The sequence below is a fragment of the Typopeltis vanoorti genome, chromosome 3, assembly GCF_054136105.1.
Source record: "Typopeltis vanoorti isolate ZY-2024b chromosome 3, IOZ_Tvanoo_1.0, whole genome shotgun sequence".
In the NCBI taxonomy this organism is placed as follows: domain Eukaryota; kingdom Metazoa; phylum Arthropoda; class Arachnida; order Uropygi; family Thelyphonidae; genus Typopeltis; species Typopeltis vanoorti.
This window is the reverse complement of record NC_143551.1, coordinates 167,897,417-167,924,402: the sequence shown is the minus strand read 5'-3', so window position 1 is coordinate 167,924,402 and position 26,986 is coordinate 167,897,417. Positions and strand designations below refer to the sequence as shown.

The window sequence follows — 26,986 nt, the reverse complement described above, 5'->3', positions numbered from 1 at the left end:
GAACCTGCAGCCTCTTGACTGGAGAGTGGACACACTAACCACTCTTCCAGCCAGGCTGGCATTATCTTCTCAGTTATAATTATAAATTTTGGTATATGATCCTTAAACCTCAACTTCCTATCCCTAAGCCTATTCAGTTTCTTCTACCATAATTCCACCAATATAATATGCAAACAGACATCTCATTACACCCAAAGCATAACTTTACATTTACCAATACTGAATTGACAGCCATTTTCGCATGGCCACAATTCCAGTCTATTCAAATCATTATTCTGCAAGTGATGCATACAAGTTGCATTTCTGACTACCCTGCTGTATGTAACCTTTCAAATTCTTCTAAATGTTCTTAATTTAAAAACTGAATAACAATAGACCAAGGACTGATCCCTGTGGTACATCACTGGTTCCCTTAAATCTTACAGATTCAGCACCGTATACCACTTTTTGAAATCAATCAGTAAACATCCTCTTATCCAAGCTAACAGTTTATAATTCAATCACATATCCTTCATTTTATGCAATAGCCCTCGATGCTATATCCTGTGACAAACTTTAGTCCAAAAGTGTTATGGAGTATACATTACCTATGTTTAACTATAAACATTATTATAAAAGGCAAGCAAGTTGCTGAAACATGACCTTTCCTTTGTAAACCTATGCTGTTATTTGCAAAATATAGATTCATTGACAATCCATTTCTGTAGGTGAGCTCTTACTACTTTTTTCAAAATCTTCACTACCACTCCAGAGATGCTGATAGATTGATAATTAGACCCATTAGTCTTTGCACCACCCTTGTGCAATGGGATTATCAATACATTCTTTCCACTGCTGTGGAATCTTCTCCATGCAAAAACTCAAATTATACAGACAGGTCAAACACACAGCCAGTTCAGTTGAATACTCTTTTAGCATTCATATCGATATCCTATCAGTATTTGTTACTGAATTCTTATTCATCCAGTGAAGAGGTAGAATTGAGCTCAATGTTGCATACACCAGGTTGACAGTTCTTAGCAAAATGGACATTCAATAGCTGAAACAATTTCTTCTGCATCTATCACCCACATAGCATTTGCATTTAGTAGTTATTCTTCTTTCACATTCATTCTACTTGCAGCATAACAAGAGAATTTTTTTGGGTTATCTTTGGATTATAGAGCCAGATTCTTTTCACACTCAGACTTAGCATATAATGCAATACTTGTAATTCTATTGGCTTGCACCTTATAATTATCATAACTGACATCATCAATATGTACATGGTATTCCTTCCGAATTATCTTTTTCATAAGAATCTCTTGTTTAAATAAAACTGCACAGCCATTTCACTCCTACCCCATTTATTCTTTGAACCTTATGGATACATTCTGATATTGCATCAAGTATTTTTTATATGCATCACATACACTGATAATATCCCTCCTATCTAGCAACCGATACCATGGAACAAAACCTATATACTCCTCAGATGGTCATAATTTCCTACTTTGTAGTAGAGGTAGTGCAATCTTTTCTAAATGAGAAACCTGTATACTAAGCAGTGACTGTTCCGGAAGCACAATAGGACACCAAAACATACCCTGGCACTATAATGATATCTACTTAACCACGGTTCCTTCTATAAGATACTGCTTGTGGAATTTGTCTTCCAAGAGGTCAATAAATTGTGCTTTATTCTTCTCATGAGATTTTACTGCTAACCAATCAATGTACAGATAATTACAGTCACCCAGTGTGTTCAGGAGTGACAAGGAGAATAAAATGGGGGGAGGAGTGTTATTGATGATAGCTGATGAGCTACAGCCAAGAAGAATAGAAGTGGAACTGCAGGATAGAGAAAAGAGCACATTTGACGCTATTTGGTGTGAGATTGAAACTAGCAGAACTAAATATACAGTTGAGTGCTGCTATAGACCAGGTGATGGAATATATGGTGAAGATAGTATGCATAAGCAAATAGAAGAAATGAGTGGAAGGAGGGTAATTATTATGGGAGATTGCAACTTGATTGGAAGGAGGAGAGGACACATGGGAGGAAGGAATTGGATTTTATGCAGTTATTAAGGGATAACTATCTGCAACAGCATGTAATGGAAAATACTAGGGGTCAGAGAGTGCTTGACCTGGTAATTGCATCTGAGAATATGGCCACGTTGCCACCAATTGGTGAGAGTGATCATAGGGTCTTGACTTGGGAGGTGGCTAAAGGTGTGGAATTTACAATTAAGACAGGGTACATGTGGAATTATCGGGCTGGTAAGAATGACAAGCTTAGGAGAATGATTGGTTCAGTGCCATGGCATGTACAACTGCAAGGGCTGGAAGTTGATAGTACATGGGAGGCGGTTAAGAAGTGTTTGCATGAAGCAATGGCTAACTGTATACCTAGAGGCCGAATAATAAATAAAGTAGGGGTTAAATGGATGAATAACACCATTAAGCTTGAGCTGCAAAAGAAGAAACAACAGTAGAGGGAATTTAAGGAGAAAGGTGACCGGCAGGCACATGAACGGTATAAAGTGCAGGCCAGAAGGGTAACGAGTGTGGTAAGAAAAGCAAAAAAGGATTACGAAAGAACATTGGCCATGCAGCTAAAGAGAATCCTAAACAGTTTTTTCGATATGTTACAAGTAAAAGAAAAAATGTATATGGCAGAATGATTTTAAAGAATGCCAATGGTAGGGAGGTAACCGAATCAGTTGATATAGTTGAATTACTGAGCGAGCACTTTGCAAGAATATATCTTCCAGGTGGTGACATTGCAGAAATGAATGAACCAATAGATTATATGGGAATTGTGGTGAATGAAGTGGAGGTGAGTAGTCTATTGCAAAACCTCAATGTCAATACATCTGTGGGATTGGATGGTATAACAGCTCGTGTCGTACGTGAAGCGGCTAATGAATTGTCAGTACCCTTGACCATTTTGTTTAATTTCAGTCTCGGGTCTGGGTTAGTCCCAAGGGGGTGGAAAGAGGGGAAAATAGTTCCACTGCATAAAGGAGGTTCCAAGACTGCTGTTGTAAATTACCGACCGATTAGCATATCAGGAATCGTTGTCAAAGAGAAAATAGTCAAGAGGAAAATACAGGATTTTATAGATGAAATTGGGATACTGTACGGGGGACAACATGGTTTTGTGAAGGGTAGATCATGCCTCAGTAACTTGTTCACGTTTTATAACACAGTGACGGATGAACTGGATAAGGGTGATGGATTTACAGTGATTCTACTGGACCTTGCCAAGGCCTTTGACAGGATACCATATGGAATTCTAATCAGTAAACTGGAGCAGATGGGGGATGGAATATAGGGTTGGTGAGATGGATAGGAGGGTGGTTGATGGAGAGATACCAGAGAGTGGTTTATTCAGGAGTTCAGTCCAAAAGACGGCTTGTGACTAGTGGTGTGCCGCAGAGTTCTGTTCTTGGACCACTACTTTTCAATTTGTTCATTAATGATATAGGAAAGGATCTGAGAGGAAGTCTTCACTTGTTTGCTGATGATGCAAAGTTGGGAAGAGCAATTGTGAGTGCACAGGATGTCAAAATTTTGCAGGATGATTTGGATAGTTTGGAGGACTGGGCCAGGGAAAATGGATGTCAATTTAATGTGGAAAGTGTAAGGTTATGCATTTTGGAGTGAAAAGATTAGCAGCAGTATATCACATTGGTGGAACCGTACTCCAAGAGATTGATGAGGCCAGGGATTTGGGAGTGTTGGTGGATAGGGAGTTGAAGTTTAGGGGGTACATTGCAAAAGTAGCTAAATGAGCTCTTCAAATCACTTGGTTGCTGAAAAATACTTTAACAAGCAGAGACAAACAAGTTAATGTTCCTCTGTATCGAGACTTGATAAGACCCCATCTAGACTACTGTGCCCAGATATGGGCACCAGGGTTTCTTCTTGATGGGGAGGAGGTGGAGATGATTCAGAGATGAGTGACCAAGATGATAGCAGGTCTGTGGAATGAACCTTATGAAAACAGGTTGAAGATTTGTGGGTTGCAAAAATTGGTTGATAGGCGGAAAAGGGGTGATATGATTGAGACATTCAAATTACTGAAGGGTTTCTACAGGATTAATCCAGACGATATTTTTGAGAATAGGACTGGTGGTGAGAGGACTAGGGGCCATACATGTTAGCTGGGCAAGAATGTGGTTAGCAGGGGTGTTAGAGCTAGGTTTTTTACTTGGAAAGTGGTGAATGAGTGGAATAAGCTGCCAGAGTTTGTTGTGGGTGCTATGACTGTGAATGAGTTCAAGGCAAGATATGATAGATAACGTGTGAATGTTGAATATTTGTTCTTGACATGATGTTAGGGCCTCCCTCGATGAGTCTGTTGACTCCTTGGAGTTGCCCGAAATAATAATAATAGTAATAATCTTCAGGGATCACTAAACAATGATATGTGCTCGAAGGCACTAAAACTAAGCAAATGAGGCTCAAGAAAGGCAACTGAAGTTGGTTGTAGAGTCCTAAAGGTGCTCCGTAGTGGACTAAATTGGGTTGCCTGGGCCATTTGGCTGGTGTTCTTAGAATGCAAGATTCCCAAATTTGGGGCAGGTCTCATGCACCCAGATTTATTGAGGTGTGGAAAGTTTTTCAGAGCTGAGGCTGATTCAAGGAATAATCTTTCATACTTGTACTTGCTGCAGTGTAATAAAGTGGCCTTCTTCCAGAGTATTATGTGGTGGATGTCCAATGCATGGTCAGCAAGTCTTGTGCAGCTGTATTGGTGAAACCAGATGTAGTCCTTGTTTTTGGTTATCCTGATATTGGCTGTCCTGCATGTTTGGCTGTAGTAGGACAGTTTGCAACTGCAAGGAACCTGATATTCTCCAGGTAGGTTTAAGGGAAGTGGCTTGTCTTTGATGGAGCAGATAAGAAATGCCAATTTCTTATGTGTTTTGTAACTAGTTGTGAGGTCATATTTTCTTAGGATTTATGCTAGTTTTTCTGATGTACCCCAGCTATAAGGAAAGATTTAGAGTAATCTCTGTTATGAAGGAGGGGAGGGGCTTGTGGTTAACTGGTTTTAATATTTTTGGGGGGGTTGTAGCCATTGTCTAAGAAGGTGTTAAGAATATAGTAAAGTTCAGTAGTTAGGGCATTGTTATCTGAACCTATTAATTTTACTCTGTTATACATTGTTTTTATAATCCCATACTGTTGGGAGGGGGAATGGTGTGACTGCTGGTGAATATCTACATGTATGTGTAGGTCTCCTATAAACAGAGAGAGCCAGGGATCCATCAGGCTGGCATGTAATCAGAGTGTCCAGGAAAGAGAGACTGTTGTTTTCCTTTTCCAAGATAAACCTGAGCCTGGGGGTGTTGATTGTTTAAGTGTGTTGAGAAATTGTGGAGCGTATCCAGGCCATGCGGCCAAATAGCAAAAACAGCATCCATATAGCATAGCCAAACAGTGGGTTTATGTGGGGGCAGAGTTTAAGGTGTTTTCTTCAAAGGTGTCCATAAAGAAGTTGGCCAGGGGTGGAGAATCCATGGCTGTTCCCACTGTTTGTAGAATTTTCCTTGCTAAACAAAATAGCCTGAGTTCATGGTGAACTGAAATAGGACTGAGATATCGGGAGGAAATATGGCTTGGAAAAGGTCTAAGGTATCTTTAAGTTGGACATTAGTGAATAAGGAGGAGACATTAAAACTGACCATTATGCAAGTGTGTTGGAGTGAGAGGCTTTCAAGTGGGCTGTGTTTAAATGTGAAGGTGTGTTGCCAGTATATTGTGTGAGCACTTTGGCTAAATGCTTAGCTAACTTGCATGTGGGGAAATCAATGCCATCTCTAGGACCGACTTCAGTTGCCTTTCTCCAGCCTCATTTACTTAGTGTTAGTGCCTGTATGCACATATCATTGTTTTGTGATCCCTGAAGATGGCAATGTAACATTCCAGAAATATAGGCAGTTATTAAAGTTTTTATAATTAATAATACAGCAGTGCCTGTCAATTCTACACTAATCCGTTGTCGAACTAATATCAAATTGCAAACCTGTCGAATTGCAGGACAATATTTCCTATATAAATCTATGGAAAATAGATTAATTTGTTGTCGGACCCCCATCCCACTCCCCCTAACAGGGGAGCAGGAGAGAAATACACCATATTATTTACTTTGCTTTTTTTACTATTGTATAACACACTAAATTACAAAATACACTATACATACAATCTATTGAGCCTTAGATGTTGGAAGGGAGTCTTCTTCATCCTGTTTTACCTTTTCTCATCTCCTCTTTGCTTGAACAGGGATGTGGAACTGATCAAGGGTGGACTGTCTCTCTCTCTCTCTCTTTTTCAAGATGGTTTTGAAGTGATGCATGATGGTGTTGTTGAACAAGTCTGTCATTCTGTTCACATCAACAGTGTTGGGGCACCATTCCAAACAAACAGACTGCACCTTCTCCCAATGGAATAAAACTTCTTTAATGGCAGTTGTTGGCATCAGCCCTTTTTCCCTGCCATCCTCTTCTTCAGGTGAAATTCCTCTTTCTCTCTCCTTTGTTTGCTGTTCGCTGGGTGCTCTGAGTTCCTCCACAAGCTCTTCTACATCGGCCTCATCAACCTCTTCTATGTCAAGATTCTCCGCTGTTGAAATGATCCCACTCTCACATGGCTGCAGCTGCTTCTCATTCTTGGTCTGCACTGTTGTCATCCTGAGAAAAATTAGGAACGAGTTTCTTCTACAATGCACGAAGGGTTCTCTGTGTCACACCATCCCAGGCAATTTTAATAAAGGAAATGGCATGGAGAATGTTGAACTCGGTCTTCCAGAAGTCCTTCAGTGTCTTGTCAGAAGAGTGAGTCATGTCGAAAAGCCGTGAGAACAAAGCCTTGGTGTAAAGTTTTTTACAACACACAATCACTTCTTGATTCATAGGTTGGATCAGTGATGTCGTGTTTGGAGGCAAGAACTGGACTTTGATGAAGTCGAAGTCAATTTCAAGAATGTCCTCTAGGTCTTGAGGGTGGGCACTAGCATTGTCAAGGATTAGCAGTGCTGTCAAAGGCAAATTGTTGTCAGTGAGGAAATGTTTCATGCTCGGGAAAAACACTTCAAAAATTCAATCATTGAAAACTTGCTGGTCTACCCAGGTTTTTGCATTGGATTTCCACATCACTGGCAGTTTGAACTTAATGATTTTCTTCCCAAAGCACTGAGGATTTTCTGACTGGTAGACCAGAAGTAGCTTTACTTTAAAGTCTCTGCTTGCATTTGCTGCCAATAACAAGGCAAGCCTAGGAGCTTCACTTCTTCTAGTGCGATGCAAGTTCGATTTGGCAAGGCATCTAAAATAACCCAGTTTCATCCCCGTTAAAAATTTGCTATAGCAGGTAGCCTTCCTTCCCGATTATTTTTGATTTTGATTATTTCTGCTAACAAATGTAGTCCACATCTCACCAGAGCTGAAATCATATATAACAATTATGTTTCTTGTTTTCCATTAAGCTAAGCTGTCTATGAATAATCATAATCCTTCTTCAAATTCTTTGATTTATGGTAATACTGAACCATGTACTTTTTCTATAAGCTTCTGTCTTTTAACAAACAGCCTCAAACTCACTACACAGTAGGGATCTATGTTTAGTGTCCTAGTTGTATTTAATTTGTTTGCTATCATCATCAGCAATACTACCATATCTTCCTATTGTCTCTCTCTCTTCCCTGAATATGCTAAATGTCATATTCCTGCAGGAGTTGTCTCATTGATGCCAATGATTCTTACCAATTTATGCATGCTCATATAATAATTTCTTCATTTTTATTTCTGATGCTTCTAGCATTAGTAAAAATGTTAGTATGGTGATTGATCAATAAGTTTAAAGGTACTTATAGAACTCCAATAGCCAACTGAATGCTCAAATAAGTGGAAAAGATGATTTCTTAATTTGCATCACTTAGAGCTTAATGGTTTCAACTTTTTTCTAGCCTTTGTGTAAAAATCTAGGTTTAAGAATGAGATTATTTGTTACTTTAGCTAAGTGTGTGTGCACGCACAGAAAAGAACATCACATGCATTTTTTCACAATCTCTGTACAAAGAAAAAACTTTTTTTTTTTACTAATTCTTCTACATCCATAGTTGGAAAGTACAGAGAAAGGAGATTATTCTATTTAGGAAGACAGGGATTTGAAAAGAGTTCACACTATCTAAATAATACTGCATTACATAGAATGTATTAAGTTTAAAGTGTATTTAAAATGCTCTCAAGTAGAAAAAATATATTAAACATTAGAAAATATATTGTCCTACCATACCTTAATACCTGCTAGCATTCCAGTAGTGCTAACGCTGAAGTCCAGATAGGCAATCATTTCAGGTGTTGGAGCTCTGTAGATGCTGGTTAATTTTTTTTTTGGAAGATCATCAGTATCCAAAATTAGAGGCCAAGATTTAATATCTACAACATTCCCTGCTTCCTATGTAAAGCATTTAAACAAAATAAAACCAACTATTATCAATAACTGTTCAAAGCACAAAAGACTATATGTAATAAAACTACTGAAAATGCTAATCATTAGATCTGTTTTTTTTTAAAAAATTAATTAATACGTTTTTCTACCTTAGATTTCAGCAACTTTGACACAGGTGCAGTTGAAAGAATAATGACAGACTTGCTAACATCTACTATCATTCTGACAGTTGGCAGTGTGGTCTGCAAATTTTGTGGATGAGGAGGTCGTATTGTTACCGGTACTACTCCTGGATTTTTAAGAAAAAAAAATTAATTCAAAATATATATATATCTATATATAAAATATATAAATAACTGTGTGTATGTATGTATATATATATATATATATATATATATATATATATGCACTGAGGTTGATTTACTTGGTTGTTAAACATATTTTTTAAAAGACTTGAATGACATAAACCGAGAATGAAGGATAAAGGTTTAATGGAATCACACGACTAGTATCGGCTTTTTACAGCCTTCTTCAGGTGTTTTCATTTATATATATATATATATATATAACTTAAACATGCATAATATAACACAGGCAATTGGTCAATATTTTGAAAAATTAATGTAGTTTGATGGAGTCTCTTCTTATTAAAATAAAAAGCCAAAAGGCTAAAAAGGCCAAAGTCTCTTCTTCTTGAGTATTCTGCAATTCAGCAGGTTCTTCTTTTAGTAGCAGAAACTTTCCTTCCACTCTCTTCTGTTCTGAGCCTTCTCTTTCAAGGTTGTGTATCTGTCTCCATTCAGCATGTCATCTAGCATTGTTTTCCTTACTCTTCCTCTAGGTCTTTTTCCGTCTATTTTTTCTTCGATGGCATCTCTGATGATTCCATTCCCTCTCAGAATATTGTCCAATCCAGTTTCCCTTGCTTCTTTTTATCCTCTTTAACAGACTTCTTCTACTCTTTTTAAGACCTCTTCATTAATTATTTGATCTGTCCATTTGATTTTTTCCATCCTTCTCCAAATCCACATTTCAAAGCTTTCCAAAATCTTGATTTCTTCTTTCTTCAATGTCCAAGTTTCAGCTGCATAGAGGGAAACACTCCACACACAATATTTTATTAGTATTTTCTTTAGGTTTCTATCCATTTTACTTCTGAATAAATTCTATTTTCTATTAAAGCCATTTCTTCCCATTGCTATTCTTGCTTTTATGTCACTTTTACATCTTCCATCACTGCTAATAACACTTCCTAGATATTTAAATGTCTTTACTTGATTCAATTTTTCCCCATTTATTTTGATATCCATATTTGTCTCTTTCCTTGCAATTTTCATTACCTTTGTTTTTCTGATGTTAATTTTCATTCCACAATTGATACAGGATTCCAGTAATCTGTTCAACAGATGTTGTAGTCCTGTTTCAGTATTTGATAGTAATGCCTTGTCATCTGCGTATCTTATTGCAAATATCTGTCTACCTCCAATCTTTATTCCTTCTTCTGAATTCTCCAGTGCTTCTTTTAACATTGCTTCGGAATACATGTTAAACAAAACTGGTGACAGAGAACAGCCTTGTAGAAAGTATTTTTAACTTGGGTATAGTTATGTTAAAGATACCAAGCAATTTTAAACCTGGTTTTACTCCATTTTTTTCCAAGTAAGCAAACAGACAAAATGTCAAGTTTGAGCCTGCAATTTATGCAAGACTAGCTGATCCCACAGGTAGTGCAAGACCAAGGCAACTCGTGGTAGAGGTGGAGCAAGCTCTGATCACTAATCTTAATATTTACCCTTAATGCCAAAACACATCTCCAAGAAGGGGATGTATGATGTTTTGTATTAAAGGCAAGGGGCCACTACCCAGACCGGTTTCGACCTTTATGAGACCTCAATAAAGGTCGAAACCGGTCTGGGTAGTGGCCCCTTGCCTTTAATACAAAACATCATACATCCCCTTCTTGGAGATGTGTTTTGGCATTAAGGGTAAATATTAAGATTAGTGATCAGAGCTTGCTCCACCTCTACCACGAGTTGCCTTGGTCTTGCACTACCTGTGGGATCAGCTAGTCTTGCATAAATTGCAGGCGCAAACTTGACATTTTGTCTGTTTGCTTACTTGGAAAAAAATGGAGTAAAACCAGGTTTAAAATTGCTTGGTATCTTTAACATAAGAGAACAGCCTTGTCTTACTCCTCATCCAATGATACCTGGTTCTGTTGTACCATATATGTCTCTCACCATGGCACTTTATTCCATATATAGTGAAATAATTAACCTTCTGTCTTTCCAATCTATACCAATCTTTTCCATTACTTTCACCATCTTATCCCATTTTACAAAATCAAAAGCTTTTTCAAAATCCATATAACAGATATTAACTCCTCTATTCAATTCCGGACTTCTTTCAGTTACTATTGTTAACAGTCCAATCGCATCGCTTGTTCCTATACCCTTCCTGAAACCAAACTGATCTTCTCCTAGAAATTCTTCCACTTTAGATGCAATTCTTTGTGTTAAGATTCTCATAAGTATTTTTGATGTGTGGGAAATGAGGCTTATTGTTCTAAAATCCTTGCAGTTCACTGCATTATATTTCTTTGGTATTAAGGTTATAAAAGCTTTTGGTAGTTCTCCTTTGTTATAAATTACATTTATTATTTTGGTTATTTCTTCAGTTCCTTTCTTCTGAAGTTGTTTCAGGAATTCTGCAGGTATTTCATCTATTCCTTCTGCCTTTCCATATTTTGGTTCCTTAATTGCCATTTCTCCTTCTGTCTTCAAAATCTCTGGGCCTAGATCATCTTCATTTACCTTCTTTATATCTTCTAATGGCAACTCATTTGGTCTATTTTCCTTGTCATAATAGATCTTCAATGTATTCCTTCCAACTCATTAGGATTTTATCTTCTTCAGTTATGATTTCTCCATTCTTATTTTCTATGCCTCTAGCTCGAATTCCATTTCTCTTGTGATTCATGCTTCTTGCTTTTTCATATAAAAGATCATATCTTCCCACTCTCTCATAATTTTCCTTTTCTTCACATTGTTTTTTAAGCCGATCCTCTCTACTTCTTTCTGCTTCCCTTCTCAATTTGGCATTGAGGGTTCTATATTTTATTTTCCCTTCTGGGGTGTCTTTATTTTTCCATTTTCTTCTTTCTTCCATTAGAGAAATTATCTCATTAGTTATCCAAGGTTTTTTTTATTCTTTTAGCTCTTACATATCCAATTTCTTCTTTTGCAATCTTCTTTATTTTCTCTTTAACTTGTTCCCATTTATTTTCTGGATGTCTATGCTATTCTAATTATCCCAACTTTTCTCCACCCCATCCACAAATCAACAGAGGCTAACTTAAATAAATCTACTGTATATTAAGAAATAACACTCTGAAAAAAATTAGTTTATTAAATAGTTTTTAAAACATATTGCCCATTTTAATTCAATATATTTAAATATATATAATGAACTTATATGTTTTAATTAATCAACAAACTTATGCAAATATTTCTTCAATATCAGCACCTTCATAGAACAATGCAGCCATGTCATTTAGATAATATAGTATTTGCTCTTCGGCTGCAAAGACCAGTATTTAGATCCTGTTTAGAACATGAGGATGATTCATTATAAGATACTGGTTAATTTTTTTTTTTTTTTTTGGAAGATCATTGGTATCTAAAATTAGAGGCCAAGATTTAATATCTACAACATTCCCTGCTTCCTTATGAAAAGCATTTAATAAAACAAAACCAATTATTATCAATAACTGTTCAAAGCACAAATAAAGACTGTATGTAATCTAAAACTACTGAAAATGCTATTGAAATGTAATCATTATATCTGTTTTTTTTTTTTTAAATGAAAAAACTGGCAAACTGATGTGATGTCAAGAGCTTCCATGCACAAGTAGCCTAGTCATGAAGATACTTGACATGAAACTATTTGCTTAATTCTGGGTATAGGATTAAAACAAGAATATAATTTCTTGTCTATTATTAATTATTAAATAAAAATTGGTCAGTATGATTTGAATGGATATTGGACTAGTATATTAACACCAGACCTCCATGGTCTGGTGTTAATATACTGGTGTCAAAAGACTAATCGCAGAAGATACACACTCTTACACAGAAAGCTTATTAAATTGCAATTTAAACACTGATTCAGTGCGTCTACATTCACCACACCACACCATTGTTCAATACATTTCACTCACCCAAAATGATAAGTTTCTCCATGCTAAGAACCTGCTCCTTATGTCCTTGCTCACACCTTCCATATACAGTTGATGATGGCCCATCGTTCTATCCCTCTCTCTCTCTTCCATTCTATGAAAAATTTCTTCCACATTAACCTGGGAATAAACCCTTACCAACTTAAATATCCTCAATCACATCCCCTCTTCTCCTTCTATTCATGAGGCTTTGCAATCTGCATTCGCCTCAATCTATCTTCCAAAGATCAGTTGCCACCATAGTTAGTCTTCTTGATACTCTTTCTAATATATCCATATCACCATGAAAACCAGGAGATCAAATCTGTGCACAGCAATCCATATGAGACCTGACCAGGCCTTTATATAATGGAATCAGAAACCTCTTTATTTCTGCATGTTAAGATCCTCCACATCATTGTCATAATCTGATTGAGAACTTCACAACATGTGCAGTGTGATCCCTGAAGCTGAGGTCCTCCCCAATCTCTGGTCTTCCCTCCTTTAAATTTCCCCATCAAGTGTATACTATGCAGCCCATTGATAGTTACAAAATTTCAGAACCTTACACTTTGCAACACTGAACTGACAGTTCCATAAGGCCACATCTGCTTGATTCCTCATGACTCTCACCAGTTTTGTTTCATGTGCAAACAGCTGTATATCTCCAGTCAATCCCATCCCAATGTCATTAATGCACAAATTAAACAACAATTGACCCCAAAACAGACCTGCAGTGCATCACTAGTGACTTTCCTCTTCTAGGATACTGCAACCCCCATACACAACTTGCTGATACCTATTAACATCCAGTTACCTATCCAACTTGCTAATCTAGCAACCATTTCCATCTGCTCACTTTTATTTACCAATTTGTTGTGTGCCAATCTATTTAAAGCCTTTGCAAAATCTAAATATACCATTGTATATGCATCTCCCATGTCCAATATATTTGTCACCTTATGACAGAAATTAGTAAAATATGACCTTCCTTTAACAAATCCATGATGACATTTATAGAGGATACTGTTGTTATCAAGTCACTTCAGTATGCCAGCATTCACCGACCTCTTACCTCAACCTTCCACCTTAACCACAAGTTCAGATGTACAAGATTAGCCTGTAATTTGTAGCCTTATCACCACCTTTGTGAAGTGGAACAATTTTACCTTCCTTCTACTCCTTTGGGAATTGTGCTGTTGCAAGACTCTTGTTGAACTGATGAGCCAAGGGTGATGCTAACTCCCTGGAACATTCCCTTAAGACAAGGTGATGTCATCCATTCATACTGCCTCACTGACATCATCATCCCCAGCCATTTTCTGACCGCTGCTGGATGAAGGCCTTCCTTAAAGTCCTCATTCAATTCTTCTATCATGAGCTTTTCTATACCATCAAATTCCAGCAATTTCTTTAATCTCATCCTCCCATTGTCTCTTTGGTCTTCTTGTAGCTTTCTTTCCATCTCTGGGATACCATTCAATATCAACTTTGCCCATTTTTGAGTGCTACTTCTCACAATATTAACTGCCCAATGTTATTTGAATCTTTTAATGGCTGTTATAATGTCTCTTACCCTAGTCTGAGCTCTGATCCAATCATTGCACTTTCTATCTAGAATGGTAATACTTAGTAATGATCTTTCCATTTTTCTCTGGGCCTCTGTGGATGTCCAAATGAATTGATGATGAATCCTAAACTTGGTTAATTTTTTCACTCAAAGTTGACGTTTCATTTCCATATGTCTTGACTGGAAGTATATGCTTGTTGAATATTTTTCTTTTAAGGCAGATTGGGATATTTCCTTTGAGCTTCATGGTATTTTCCAAAAGCTATCTAGCCAAGTTAAATTCTTTGTACAATTTCTTCTTAGTCTCCCTCTACTGTGATATTTTGTCCTTGATAAACATAAGGTTAATACATCAATTTCCTGTTGTTCCATTTCAGCTGTTTTTAGTTGATGTATTTATTATACATTATTTTTGTTTTGTTTATATCTAATCCTTTCTTTTTACTTTCTACATTCAATTCATGATAATTTGCTGAAGTTCTTCTGTAGTTTCCTAAAATCATCAGCAAATCATAGGTGATTTAGTTCTTTCCCATTTTTCATAATTCCTCTATTTTTCCGATTCAGGTTTTCAAAAATTTCTTCTAGGGTTCCTGTAAATAATTTAGGAGAAATGGCATCTCTCTGATTAACTCTGTTTTTTTTTTATATAAAAAAAATTCATGCTTGTTCCTGATTTTACAGCTGTATTTGAATCTATATATATATATATATATATATGGCTAAGTTTTTTTTTTTCTTTTTTCAATTCCTTGATTTTTAAGAGCTTCTAAAATAGCTAATGTTGAGAATGAATCAAATGCCTTTTCAAAATCAATAATGCCAGACTTAAATGTTTTTGGCATTCGTTTGTCTTTTCAATGATTTGTCTTGTTACATGTAAATGATTAATAGTGTTGTAAGTTTTTTTCTGAATTGTAAAAAAATTATATTTATATTGTTGAAAGTAGACTGATAGGGCAGACATTTTTAATATTAAAAACTATAATAAGGATAACAATATTCTAACTCTCTTCTGTCTTAAGCATGATGTATAAATTTAATAGGTGGTGAATCAGTCATAGTCATGACTGGTTCACCACCTTCTTTCAGAACTTCTATTAATAACTCATCTTCACCTAGTATCTTTCCATTATGCATGTTGTCCATTGTGCTTCTTTTAAAACATCAGGGCATATTTCTTCCTCTTCCATTTGGGGTATTATATTTTTATTTACATATTGGTCTTGTGAATATTGGGAATCATCACATAATTTGGCATGGAAGGATTCTATTCTGATCTGTTCTTTGGCTTTAATTAGTACTCCATTTTTATCTTTAAGGGTTATTAATTTATTTTGTCCCATTGAAACTCTCTCTTCTCACTCCTTTTAGAATCATTGTTTTTAATTGTAATTCTGATTTTCCTTGTTTTTCTGAAGTTTCTAATTTCTTGTGTTAGATATCAAGCTTACTTAACTCCTCATATATCTCTTGCTTGCTCACCAGGAACTCTTCTCCCATTTCCTCTAAACTTGAGCTTCTGATTTTGGTGATGAGGATAGGATAAAGCATCTGATGAATTGCTCACCAAATACCTTGACTGTATCCTCTGTAGCAGTTACCAATCTACCACATTCATCCATCATCCTGCCATTATAATTTTCTTTTTTCTACTTGCCACATATAAAAAAAAATTCCTTGGGAATTTCGTTTGCCTGATTTGCTAATTTCTGCTTATACAACATTTTTGATGTCCTTACTGAGCCACTTTCATGGCCCGTTCTTTATACTCTTTGTGTGAGTGATCATTATTATTATTATTTGTCACATGTTGCCCTCACAGTGCCTCCTTCTTCTAGAAGCATTTCAAGGGAATGAATGAAAATATTAAGCATTTCATGCTTAATCACTTCATTCATTCATTCACTCATTTTACACCTACCTTATTCAGCCTTTTGACCTTCAGAATATATTCACATTATCATCAACAGCTTTCTTCAATCCACTATTGGATGAATGCCTCTCCATGCTTCTTCCATTTTCACCAGTCTTGTGCATCTCTCCACCATAAGTCTTGTTATGTCATCGTACCATATTACCACTGGTCTAGTCTACCTGGTTTTATAACCAGTTCTTGGTGTCCATTCTGTTGTTTTCTTTGTCCACCTGTTGTCAGACATTCTCATCACAGTGCCATTTGAAGGCTTTTATTAACAAGGCAATGTTCATCACCTTGTTTGCTTCCTTAATCCAAGTATTATTCTTTTTATCTAACCAGTTATATCCAAAATGGCCCTTTCTATGTTTCTTTGTGTTCTTTTCAGTTTCTCTAGATGTTTTTTAGTTAATCCTCCAAGTTTCACTACCATAGGTCATTGTTGGGAATACATACTAGTTGTATATCTTTATATTTAGCTTTAAATTTAAAGAGATTTAAATTTCTTTTAAATATCTCTCTATAATGATTAAAAACTTTCCATCCTGCTGTTATTCTAGCTGAAATTTCATTATCAAGTTTATGGTGGTTTGTAATGATTTCTCCTAGATATTTGAATGACTTCACTATTTCAATTCGTTTTGATTCCTGAAGATTTCCACTATGCATTATTTTTTATTTTTAAATCATGATTTGCTTAAGTAATTCCATCAATATGCAGTCTTCTTTTCTCCCAGTTTATTTTTTTCATATCATATTCGAGGACTGTAGCAAATAATTTCGGTGAGATAATCTCCCTGTATTTCTCTTTCTTTTCCATTTAAATTTATTACTGATGAACCTCCCTAATATATATGAGTAAATATAAATATAATCTATTCCTATATATTTTAAAGCTTCAAGCATTTCACACATGTGTATTGAGTCGAAAGCTTCTTTTGTAATCTCTGAAAGCCAAACAAATTGGTATATTATATTCTTTTGTTTTTTCAATTACTTGATTTAAGGCTTGTAAATGATCTAAAGTAGAGAAGGGTGTTCTGAAACCTGTCCCTGTTCTTTTGGTTGATGAAAATTTAATATAGTGTTTATTCTGCCATCTAAAATTTTTGTAAAGAGCTTATGAAGAACTGGTAAAATAGTTCTTCTTTTCAGCCATTTTCTGTCCACTGCTGGACAAAGGCCTCCTCCTCCAATTCCTTCCACCTTTCTCTGTTCTTGGCAATGGTTGACCAATTTTTCCCAACAAAATTTGACAATTCATCACTCCACCTCCTTTTAGGACGTTCTCGGCCTCGTTTCCCTTCTTTTGGAATCCAGTTCATTAGTATGGTGGTTCATTGCTCATCTACTCTTGTGTAGAAGGGTTATAGGTCTGTAATTTCTTATGTCAGTTATCACTACCTTTCTTATATAGAAGAATGATTTTTCCAGTATTTCACCTTTTAGGGGTTCTTTCTGTTCTTGAACACTCAGTTAACATCAGTTAACATCATGTATGATGTTAAATATCTCTTGGTCAGTGCTCAAGTGGCATTTATCTACTTCCTGCATAACCCTTCATTCCTAGTTATAGATGGCAGTCTCCTCTGCTTCTCATAATCACCAACCTTGTAGTTCCATAATATATCCTTTTCTCACACCACCCAGGTGATCACTTCATGATCACTCTCACCAACTGGAGGGAAGTGCAATACTCCACTCACAATAACATCCTGTTATAAAATAATCAGATCTAAGATATTGATCCTTGCATGCCCTCCTTTTTATACTGCCTAAGTTAGTTGTTGCTCAAGAACTCAAGAAATTAATTTTCTTTATTCCCAAATGCTATTTCTCTCTTTATTCTAGTCTACATTACTATAATTAAAATCACACAATGGGAAATGTGGAGGATGCAACTAAATCCAACTAAATATCTCTTCAATCTCTACCTCACATCACATCACACCACACCGCCTCAAAACTATTGCAACTATTTCCCTCTTGCATCTCCACCTTATGTGGACATAATTTCCCTGGCATTATCAGCAGCACTCGCATCTTATTCTTTTTTATCCTTGTGAAACATATTGTTCCATTCCATTTGTATTCCAAGGTCATTCCATTCCTAGAATGGAATGACCTTGGAATGCTGATCATCCTTACATACACACTGACTACTTCTTCCAACATCTAATCTCTTTATGCGGTGTCTCCCTAGCTGCCATCATCTCCCTATTTCTCTGTCTCTCTTGCATTCCCATTCTCTCATCATCTTTCACAGTACTGCTATTTCTATTAACAAACACTTCAGTCTCATCTGTTCCACTCTTCTGATTTTTCACTTCCCTTGTTACTTCCACTGACTTCTTGTTCACATCATTCATTGCATTTCCTTCTAGCAAGAGTCTGTCCAGTTGACTCACACCAAAGCCATTCAAATGTGATCTGTCACTTTTGTACAAATCCAATCTTCCCTCAAATGCATGCTACTCATCTACAAGCCCTTCTCCTTGCACAGCTCTACCATTCATGATTCTTGTTCTTTCTATTTCAACTCATTATTGTCATACCTTGGCAATATACTGACAATGTTCCCTATCACACTGTCATCTTTCACTCTCCTCAATAACCTTCTGATATTCATCTTTACATTCTTCTTATGTCCAACCATATTATTTGTTCCCACAACCACCACTAACCCTCTTGCTTGTTTATTTCTCATGTCCAAAACATCAATTACCTTGCTCTTTCTCTCCTGGAAAACAGACCTTGTAGACTCTCTCATTAACCACACCTCTAATTATGGAATTCTCCATACAATGCTATTCTCAAGTCATTTGTTACATCTTTTTCTCTACTTCCTTTCATTCTATCCTTCTGCATTTTTTCATTCCTTTTCACTAAATGCCTAATATCATTGTGCATGTTCCTCATTTCATTTCTCATTCTGAACAATTCATTCTCCAAATCTTACCTTCTGGCAATTTCACTCTCTGTCACTTCCAGTCTTGCTTCCTCTCATTCTCTCATTCCTTTGTTTCTTCCTGCTCTTGCTTGCTACTGTTCCCTTTCTACTTTCATTTGCATCTATAATTTCACTTACTTTTGATGCTTCATTCATACATTCTTTTGCTCCTGAAGTCATGCTTGCTTTTGTTCCATTACTCACACAGTCTTTTGCATACATCTATGCTGCCTTTAATTCATTCAGTCTGTTTTGCATCCACTGATAACTCATACTCTAACAAAATATCACACTTGAAACAAATCCATACCTTGTTTTGTCTCTCTCTCTCTCTCTATATATATAAACACATTTTTCACATTTGCCATAATACATGTTGCACTCATGGCATTGAACCATTCTTGAAAAACTGACATTATTAATTACATTTGATCTTCACACAGCATGGTAAGCAGATCTCGTTTGTACCATTATTTTGTTTTATTCAAGGCAGGCTTCAAAATTAAGTTTAAAAACATTAGTAACAAGCTCACTAAGTCCAATAATCATGCATTTACACTATGCAATCAAAAATAAACAAGATCCTACTAAAATAATGTAGCCAATTACTACACAAAATATTACTTATCTTTGTGCAAACCATCTCCAGCATAAACAGATAATTAATTGACATAATATACTGGCCACATGATCTTGATGGTAATTGTAACCAACAACAAAGGCAATGTTGCTATTATATTGGAGAGTCATCCAGATAAACATTTTAACCACTACTTTTATGGAAGAGAGAGAGAGAGAGAGAACAAATGTCAATAATGAAGGCATACATCAGATTTCCCATTGCAGCATTATCAAATAGGCCTTTGCATTTGAATAACTTATATCTAAGATTCCTAATGATTTCAAAAATAATAATATTTACTTTCCAGAGTTCTAATGGATTTTCTGCAAACAGAAATATTTGCAAATGTTTTATTTATTTATTTAAAATTTTTTTTTTTTTATATCAAATGTATGCATTTTATCCTATTGACCAAATAAATATTATTTTATTCAATTATAAATAAAATGAACTGAAAATAGAAGAAAACAAAGTAAATTTATATCAAACTATATCAAGAACACCTACTTTAGACAATATGTAATGAAAGGCAAATGAGGACTGAGGGTCTTAGGCCTGATCATATCATCAGAGGATGTGATTGTGATGTGGTACGGAATCTCCTTCCAATTGGAAAGAGTGATCATGACATGATCACCTTGGTAGTGGTTAGCACAGGAAGACTTCTCCTGTGAGAAAAGTATATATGTGGAACTAAAAAGCAGGTGATTATGGAAAATTTAGGAAACAGCATGAAGCTATAGCATGGAATAAGGAGTTAGGTGGAAGCAGTACAGTACAGTAATGAGGGTATGAAGCGCCTATGGCAAGTGTCAAACTTGCGCCCCCTACCCCAAAAATGACAAAAATTTAAATGTAACAAGTTAAATTTTACTAAATGCAATATGTTAAATACTTACTATTAACCCCATCAAAATGAGTTGCAGTGTGTTGCAGAATTTGTGTGTCTAAAGCGGTGTATTGCCGAAATTTAAAAATACAACATAAAATAGCAGACTTTTATACCTAATTATTTATTTCTAAAGTTTTGTGCCCCAAACCTAGTTGTGCTCGTCTCTTTCGCCACGCCCTCGTTATGGCACTGGGTGGAGATATGAAGAGCAACTACTTTAGACTTATTCATGCTTTTGTCCGTAGATGAGATTTACATATGTATGCAGATCCTCTGTTCATCAACAGTGGCAGAATCCATACTGGCAATCATTTATTAGTTAAAAGTCATCAAAGTAATGTAGGAGATGAGTGTTAATAGTTCTTTCTATTACTTTGAATGATAAAGATTTGTTACTCTGATCTCTTGCATTCATTACTCATTGCACTTCCTCCTAGCAACAGTCTTTCCAGTTAACTGTCTCTTCTCATTCCTTGAATGGGAAATGCAATTACTGTAAGAAGAATTAGGCACACTTAACCACCTACAGACATTCATTAGCATCCATGCCCATGATGGGATTCAAACCTGCTAGTTGGAAGTTGGTATACCATCTACTCAAGCAGCCAGAGCTTGAGTAGATGGTATACCAACTATGGTATGCTCTATTCTGCAGGTTCTACTTAAAGGTGTGCATGCACATCAAGTCTTGTGCAAATGAAGTTTGCAATGCTCTAGTTTTTCCATGAAGATGTTTGAAATAGGCAGTCTTGCTGCTTGTACCTAAACCATACTACTGCCACACAACACCAAATAAAATGTCTCAAATTGTCAGCATTGGTGATTTAACGCAGTGTTGTGTTTTACCTGAACCTTTATAGACACTAAATTTCAGCAAAGAGGATATAGGATAAAAGAGAAAAGCAAATTCAGGGACTGAATAAATACTAAAAACAAGATTATGTTGCAATATTGCTATGTGACACCTCCAGGCAGTACAAGTACTCATCATGTGTGGGCTCATTACTTCACTACACAACTCACTGTTTCTCCTAGTAAATCCTCTGACTAAAACACACTAGTGGTATGTTGTAGTTGGAGGATTAAGTCCACTACTATCAAAACACAACACCATCTACTACCCACCACTAACAACAACAGTATTTCTGTCTATAAATTGTTTGTTCTCATGACCAAATTGCCTGTATGTGGGATGAAAAACCTGAGTTCCTGAGAAGAAAAACCCTGATACCTCTGTATGAGATCAGCTAACTCCATTCACTTGGGGAAAAAAAAAACATATAAAGATTCCTCTTGTCAAGTTGAGAATTGAAATCAGATCTTTTCCAATAGAAGGGTGCAATTTCCCTTGTGCTATGGAAGCATTGCATGTCCATATACAAAACCATAATGAGGCAGCAAATTAAAGAAATAAAAATGGAAACCAGGATGAAATGATCTATTTCATATAAAATTTCTCATAAACAATGTCTTCTTCAAAACATCCAACCAAAGCCTTCAGTATGGTATGGATATTATTATTATTATTATTTGACACCTGCAGAGAGTCCAAGGACTCATGGAGGGAGAGTGTGCCAACAGCATTGAACAATTGGTCCCCTTCCAACTACTAACTGCGCTCAAACTTACTTAACTGAGCCATTAGTAGCAGAGGCTCTACCAATCGACCAATCTTTGCCAGCATGTGGATGATATTTTTGCAGTTTGGCAGGTTTCTGTTATCCAAACTTCAAGACTTTCTTACTAAGGACAGTTTACATAGAAATTTCAGAAAACAATCATCACATTTTGTTTCTAGATCTTATTCTTTGTAAATCAGATGGAAAGACTTCAATTTTCTATTTTTAGAAATTAAATATATATACATATATGTAGAAAGTTTATTTTTCACTTGGTTAGACTATAATAAATTTAGTTTAATCCTCTATTCAAGTGTGAGCAAACAAAGTTTGCGCCTGAAAATATCTTCAGGACTCGGGTAAGATAGTACAACACCAGGCAACTCATAGCAAAGGTGGACCAAGCTAACATCACTCCTATCTCAGTATCTCCCATAATGCAAAACACATCTCCTTGTGATGTATAATGTTATGCATTAAAGGGAAAGACCACTACCCAGACTAGTTTCGACCTTTATTGAGGTCTCTTCAGTGGGAGCCAGGCCCAGAAGTGGAGATACCAGGCAGAAGCAATGGCGAGGTCATCTTTAACTATAGGAGTTGCCAAAAGGTGTGCCACCTTTTCATTAAATTACTCTGGATTTAGAGAAAGATGTTGAAAGTTTATTTTTCACTTGGTTAGACTATAATAAATTTAGTTTAATCCTTTATCCAAATGTGAGCAAACAAAGTTTGCGCCTGAAAATATCTTCAAGACTGAGGTAAGGTAGTACAACACCGGGCAACTCGTAGCAAAGTGGACCAAGCTAACATCACTCCTATCTCAGTATCTCCCAAGCCACTAACAGGCACAAACTTTGTTTGCTCACACTTGAATAAAGGATTAAACTAAATTTATTATATATGCATGTACATATATTTATTCATGCTGTCTCACTGCCACAACAAAAATCCAACACTATAAAAACTCTCAGCCATCAAGCTTGCTCTCTTTGATCTGATGAAACATCTTGTTGATGCAAGAAAATACAGTATATCAAATCTGATCCTATTTACTGGGTTCAATGAGTCTTTCATCAACAAAGCCATTATTAGGTAAAGGGTTTCTTTGTCTCCAGCCTCTTAGGAGGAAGTCAATGATGATTTGAGGTGTGTTCAATAACTTTTGAACACACCTCAAAAATACTTGCTCTATTGGTATTTAAGTGGGCTTCCATCATATCCATAAGAATGTTTCCTTCCTGGGCTCTATACGACTTCCTCTGTTGGCCTACCCTGGAAATTCTTCACACCTGTAGTTTATCCTACTTTTTGACAAACCAGTAGAACAGTAGTGTTTGCTGTGAGGAATATCAAACTATATTAAATTCCATGAACCAGAAATATCTAGTCTTGAAGAACGCGCTGTCCCCTTTAAACACAGGATCCTTTGGACAAATGCTCAAATAGTGGATTTCGACATAGAACATTTGAAAATAAAGGGAGCTGTGAAACCTTGCTACATTGCCCTCAATGGATATGGTGGGCTTTAGATATCCCTTTCGTGAGAAACTGTTTTGCTAGTGACTGACTGCTTGACTAAGTTAATAAACTTTCATCCTCATTAGGAGTTTGTAAGCACAGATTGGACTGTGCTACTCCATATCCATGTTTATTTCACCTTCATGATCACAATGTTTAATCTTCAATTATGTTTGCTTGTGCCTTTACTCCAATTTTAAATTATTCCGAAGATATCCATCCTTGTAACCCAGGCATGTTATGCAGCAAATTTATATTAATTTTCATGTAAATCATCTCCCTTGTTATTTTGTATATTATGTCTATTTATCCTTCCACTCCTCAAGAAATGGCAACAATTTATAACCAATAATTCTGCACATGCTGGGTGTAAAAAAATTATTATTTATGGCATCTCCATGGAGTCCGGAGACTCATTGTGAGAGACAAAATCAACCATCATACACACAAATCCTATCACACATCTTCTTGAATCCATTAACTGTCAGGGAACTCGCAACCAATTCTGGCAATCCATTCCACACAATTACCACTCTCCATGCAAAAAAATCTGGTCTCCACACCCCTACTAACCACACTCTTACACAACTTCCATGGATGGTCCCTACTTCTCTGACTATCTGTCAGAGAACTAGAGAACATCCATGTAAGTTTTCCCACTAGGGAAAATTTTTGCTTTCATTATCATAGTAAAATAAACTGAATTAAAAATCAGTGCTGTTTCCTGCCAGTACACAGTATTCCCCCCCCCCCTTTCCTTTTATGTATAGGATAATCCCGAATTACAGGTGAGCTTGAACAGCTTGATAAGCAATGTAAACAAAACTTCAATGGATAAAATTAATTATGTACTATTTGCTAATAAACAATACTTATCCAAGGTTCACTATAATTGCGAATGTGTGTAAAATTTTTGCTAATTTAATTCTATCTTATATCCTTGTGATAACCAACTGAATACAACATTATATAAAAAATTTATTTATTTATGATATCTTATATGTTTTTATTCTTAATTTATGACATCTAACAGCTTACCTACATAAAGGCAGCCATAGAAGGCACATATAAGATCAAGGCCAGGAGGGTAAATGAGAGCTACGTGGTCACCAGTATTTAATTTACCCTTTTCTAACAGCATACAAGATACTCTTTCTGCTCTTTTGTGTAGTTGGGAACATGTCATAGTTGCTGTAATACTCCCCTAAAATAAGTTTCATAAATTATATGATTACTGAATAATTTATTATATAAATGATTTCAGCGTTTGTTAAATTAATTGTACTGAATGAAATTAAGCAAGATTTTTAAGAGAGAATTTATATTTCTGCCACAGTGTTTAACATATTCACATTGGAAACCAGACAAAGAGCGTCATGCCATACTTACCTATGGAATGCAACATGACAAATCATTTCAAGCTCCTAGTTTGCTCTCAGATGGGAATGTAACAAACTGTTGTGTGTATTTTTCAGAGAAACAAAATCTATGTAGAAAGGTGGAAATCTATTGGTTTAAGTGATAATTAAACTGGTCTATATCTTGGATATATAAATTGATATTTAAATTGCTAAATATATTGTAAATGTAAATATTTCTGTCAAATAGCTTAACATGTTCACACCAGGCACCAAACAAATTGTACCATGTCATGCTTGCTCATGGGATGGGACATGACAAATCATTTCATGCTTCTGGTATGCTTCCATCTAACTGGTATGCAACAAATGGTTATTTGCATTTTCCAGGAAAATCAAACCAATGTAGAAGAGAAAAAACTCTGTTGGTTTTATAAAGGTGATACAAATAACCAATAATTAAAATATTCTATGAATAAATTACTACACATGTAAATTATGCAAAGAAAACAAGGAATTTAATAAAAACAACTAATATTTTGTGATGATTATCTCATCGCATCATCAGAGTGAACACACACACACACACACAAAGAGAACAGACTGCCACATAAGAAAAAAAGAAATGAACAAAGGTTATAAGGGTTTCTGTTCTACTGCTCTCTAACCAGTTACACAAAACTATTACCATAAATTGATAAAAACTGTTTCACAAGAAAATTTAAAGAGGCCTCACAAATGCTTAGGATCCCTACAGAATGTAATAAAAATCAAGGCTTAATTTTACATCAATCAGTATGGTCAGCTTTCATCAAAAACTTAACTGCCATGGACCTAGGATACAGCAGGCGTGATACCACAGAACGTGATAGCAACAACTAGTAATGTTCCAACAGACATACAGTAACAAATTTATCATTTGTATTTAACAGTTGAAATTATCAAAAACATCTAATATGTGTATTAATTGTTAATAGGCTTTTATTGTGTAAAACTTTCATGTACCCCTGATGATGTAATTCTTACGACGTACAAAACATGTTGGGTTTTAATTGTTCATTTTTAATAAACTCCTTATTTATATTACAATGTGGTCTCAATACCAAAAATTTCCCACAGTTATATTATAATGTTGTCTCAATATACTGAAAATTTCCCACAAAACTGCTTAACCACAGAAACCTACGTGCACATATTACACAAAGTCTATCATACCCCTCCTTGAACCCACTGACTGTTCATGCTCTCACCACTCTATCTAGCAATGCATTCCACGGTTCAGCCACCTCCATGCAAAAAAACCACTCCTTCCATCTACCGAACCTGCAGTGCACATTCCCTCAGTCTATGCTCATAACTAACATTGCACAGTCATGATATCATCTTCGTTATCCTCATCTGCACACTTTCTATGGTTAATTCATCCCCTTCAAATCCTGGGGACCAAATTTGAGCAAAATAGTCCAGGTGTGGTCTGATTAGGGCTTTATAATTAATAATGGAATGACAACTCTCATCTCTCTGCAGGTCAGCATCCTTCTCACTATGGTAGCAATCCTCTGAGTTATCTTCACCACCTTCGCAATATGCTCCCTGAATTTTAGCTTTCTATCAATCATCACCCCAGATCCCTTGCTTCCCCCACTTCTTATAGTACAGTTCTTCCAACAGAGTATGCAGTCTCCTATTGATGTATCCCAAACTTCAAGATTTTACATTTGGCTGAATTAAACTGAAACTCCCATTCATTTGCCCATCTGTCCAGTTTATTCAAATCCTCTGGCAGGGCTACCACATCTGCACTATTACTAATACCCCCCTTCCCAACTTCACATCATCTGCAAACAACTGAATATCCTCCTGCAATCCATTGATAAT

General features: G+C 35.9%; 1 protein-coding gene across 1 annotated transcript in view; it reads right to left on the bottom strand.

Moving 5' to 3' along the window:
• The window catches only part of LOC150108732 (disco-interacting protein 2-like), a 936,780-nt gene that overhangs the window by 133,158 nt on the left and 776,636 nt on the right, over positions 1 to 26,986 (bottom strand). Inside the window, exons 31-33 of the mRNA XM_090416186.1 lie at positions 24,789 to 24,954; positions 8,592 to 8,731; positions 8,287 to 8,448 (exon numbers count right to left, since the gene is read on the bottom strand). Coding sequence (XP_090272312.1) covers positions 8,287 to 8,448; positions 8,592 to 8,731; positions 24,789 to 24,954 — 468 coding nt within the window. The remainder of the gene's footprint in view (positions 1 to 8,286; positions 8,449 to 8,591; positions 8,732 to 24,788; positions 24,955 to 26,986) is intronic.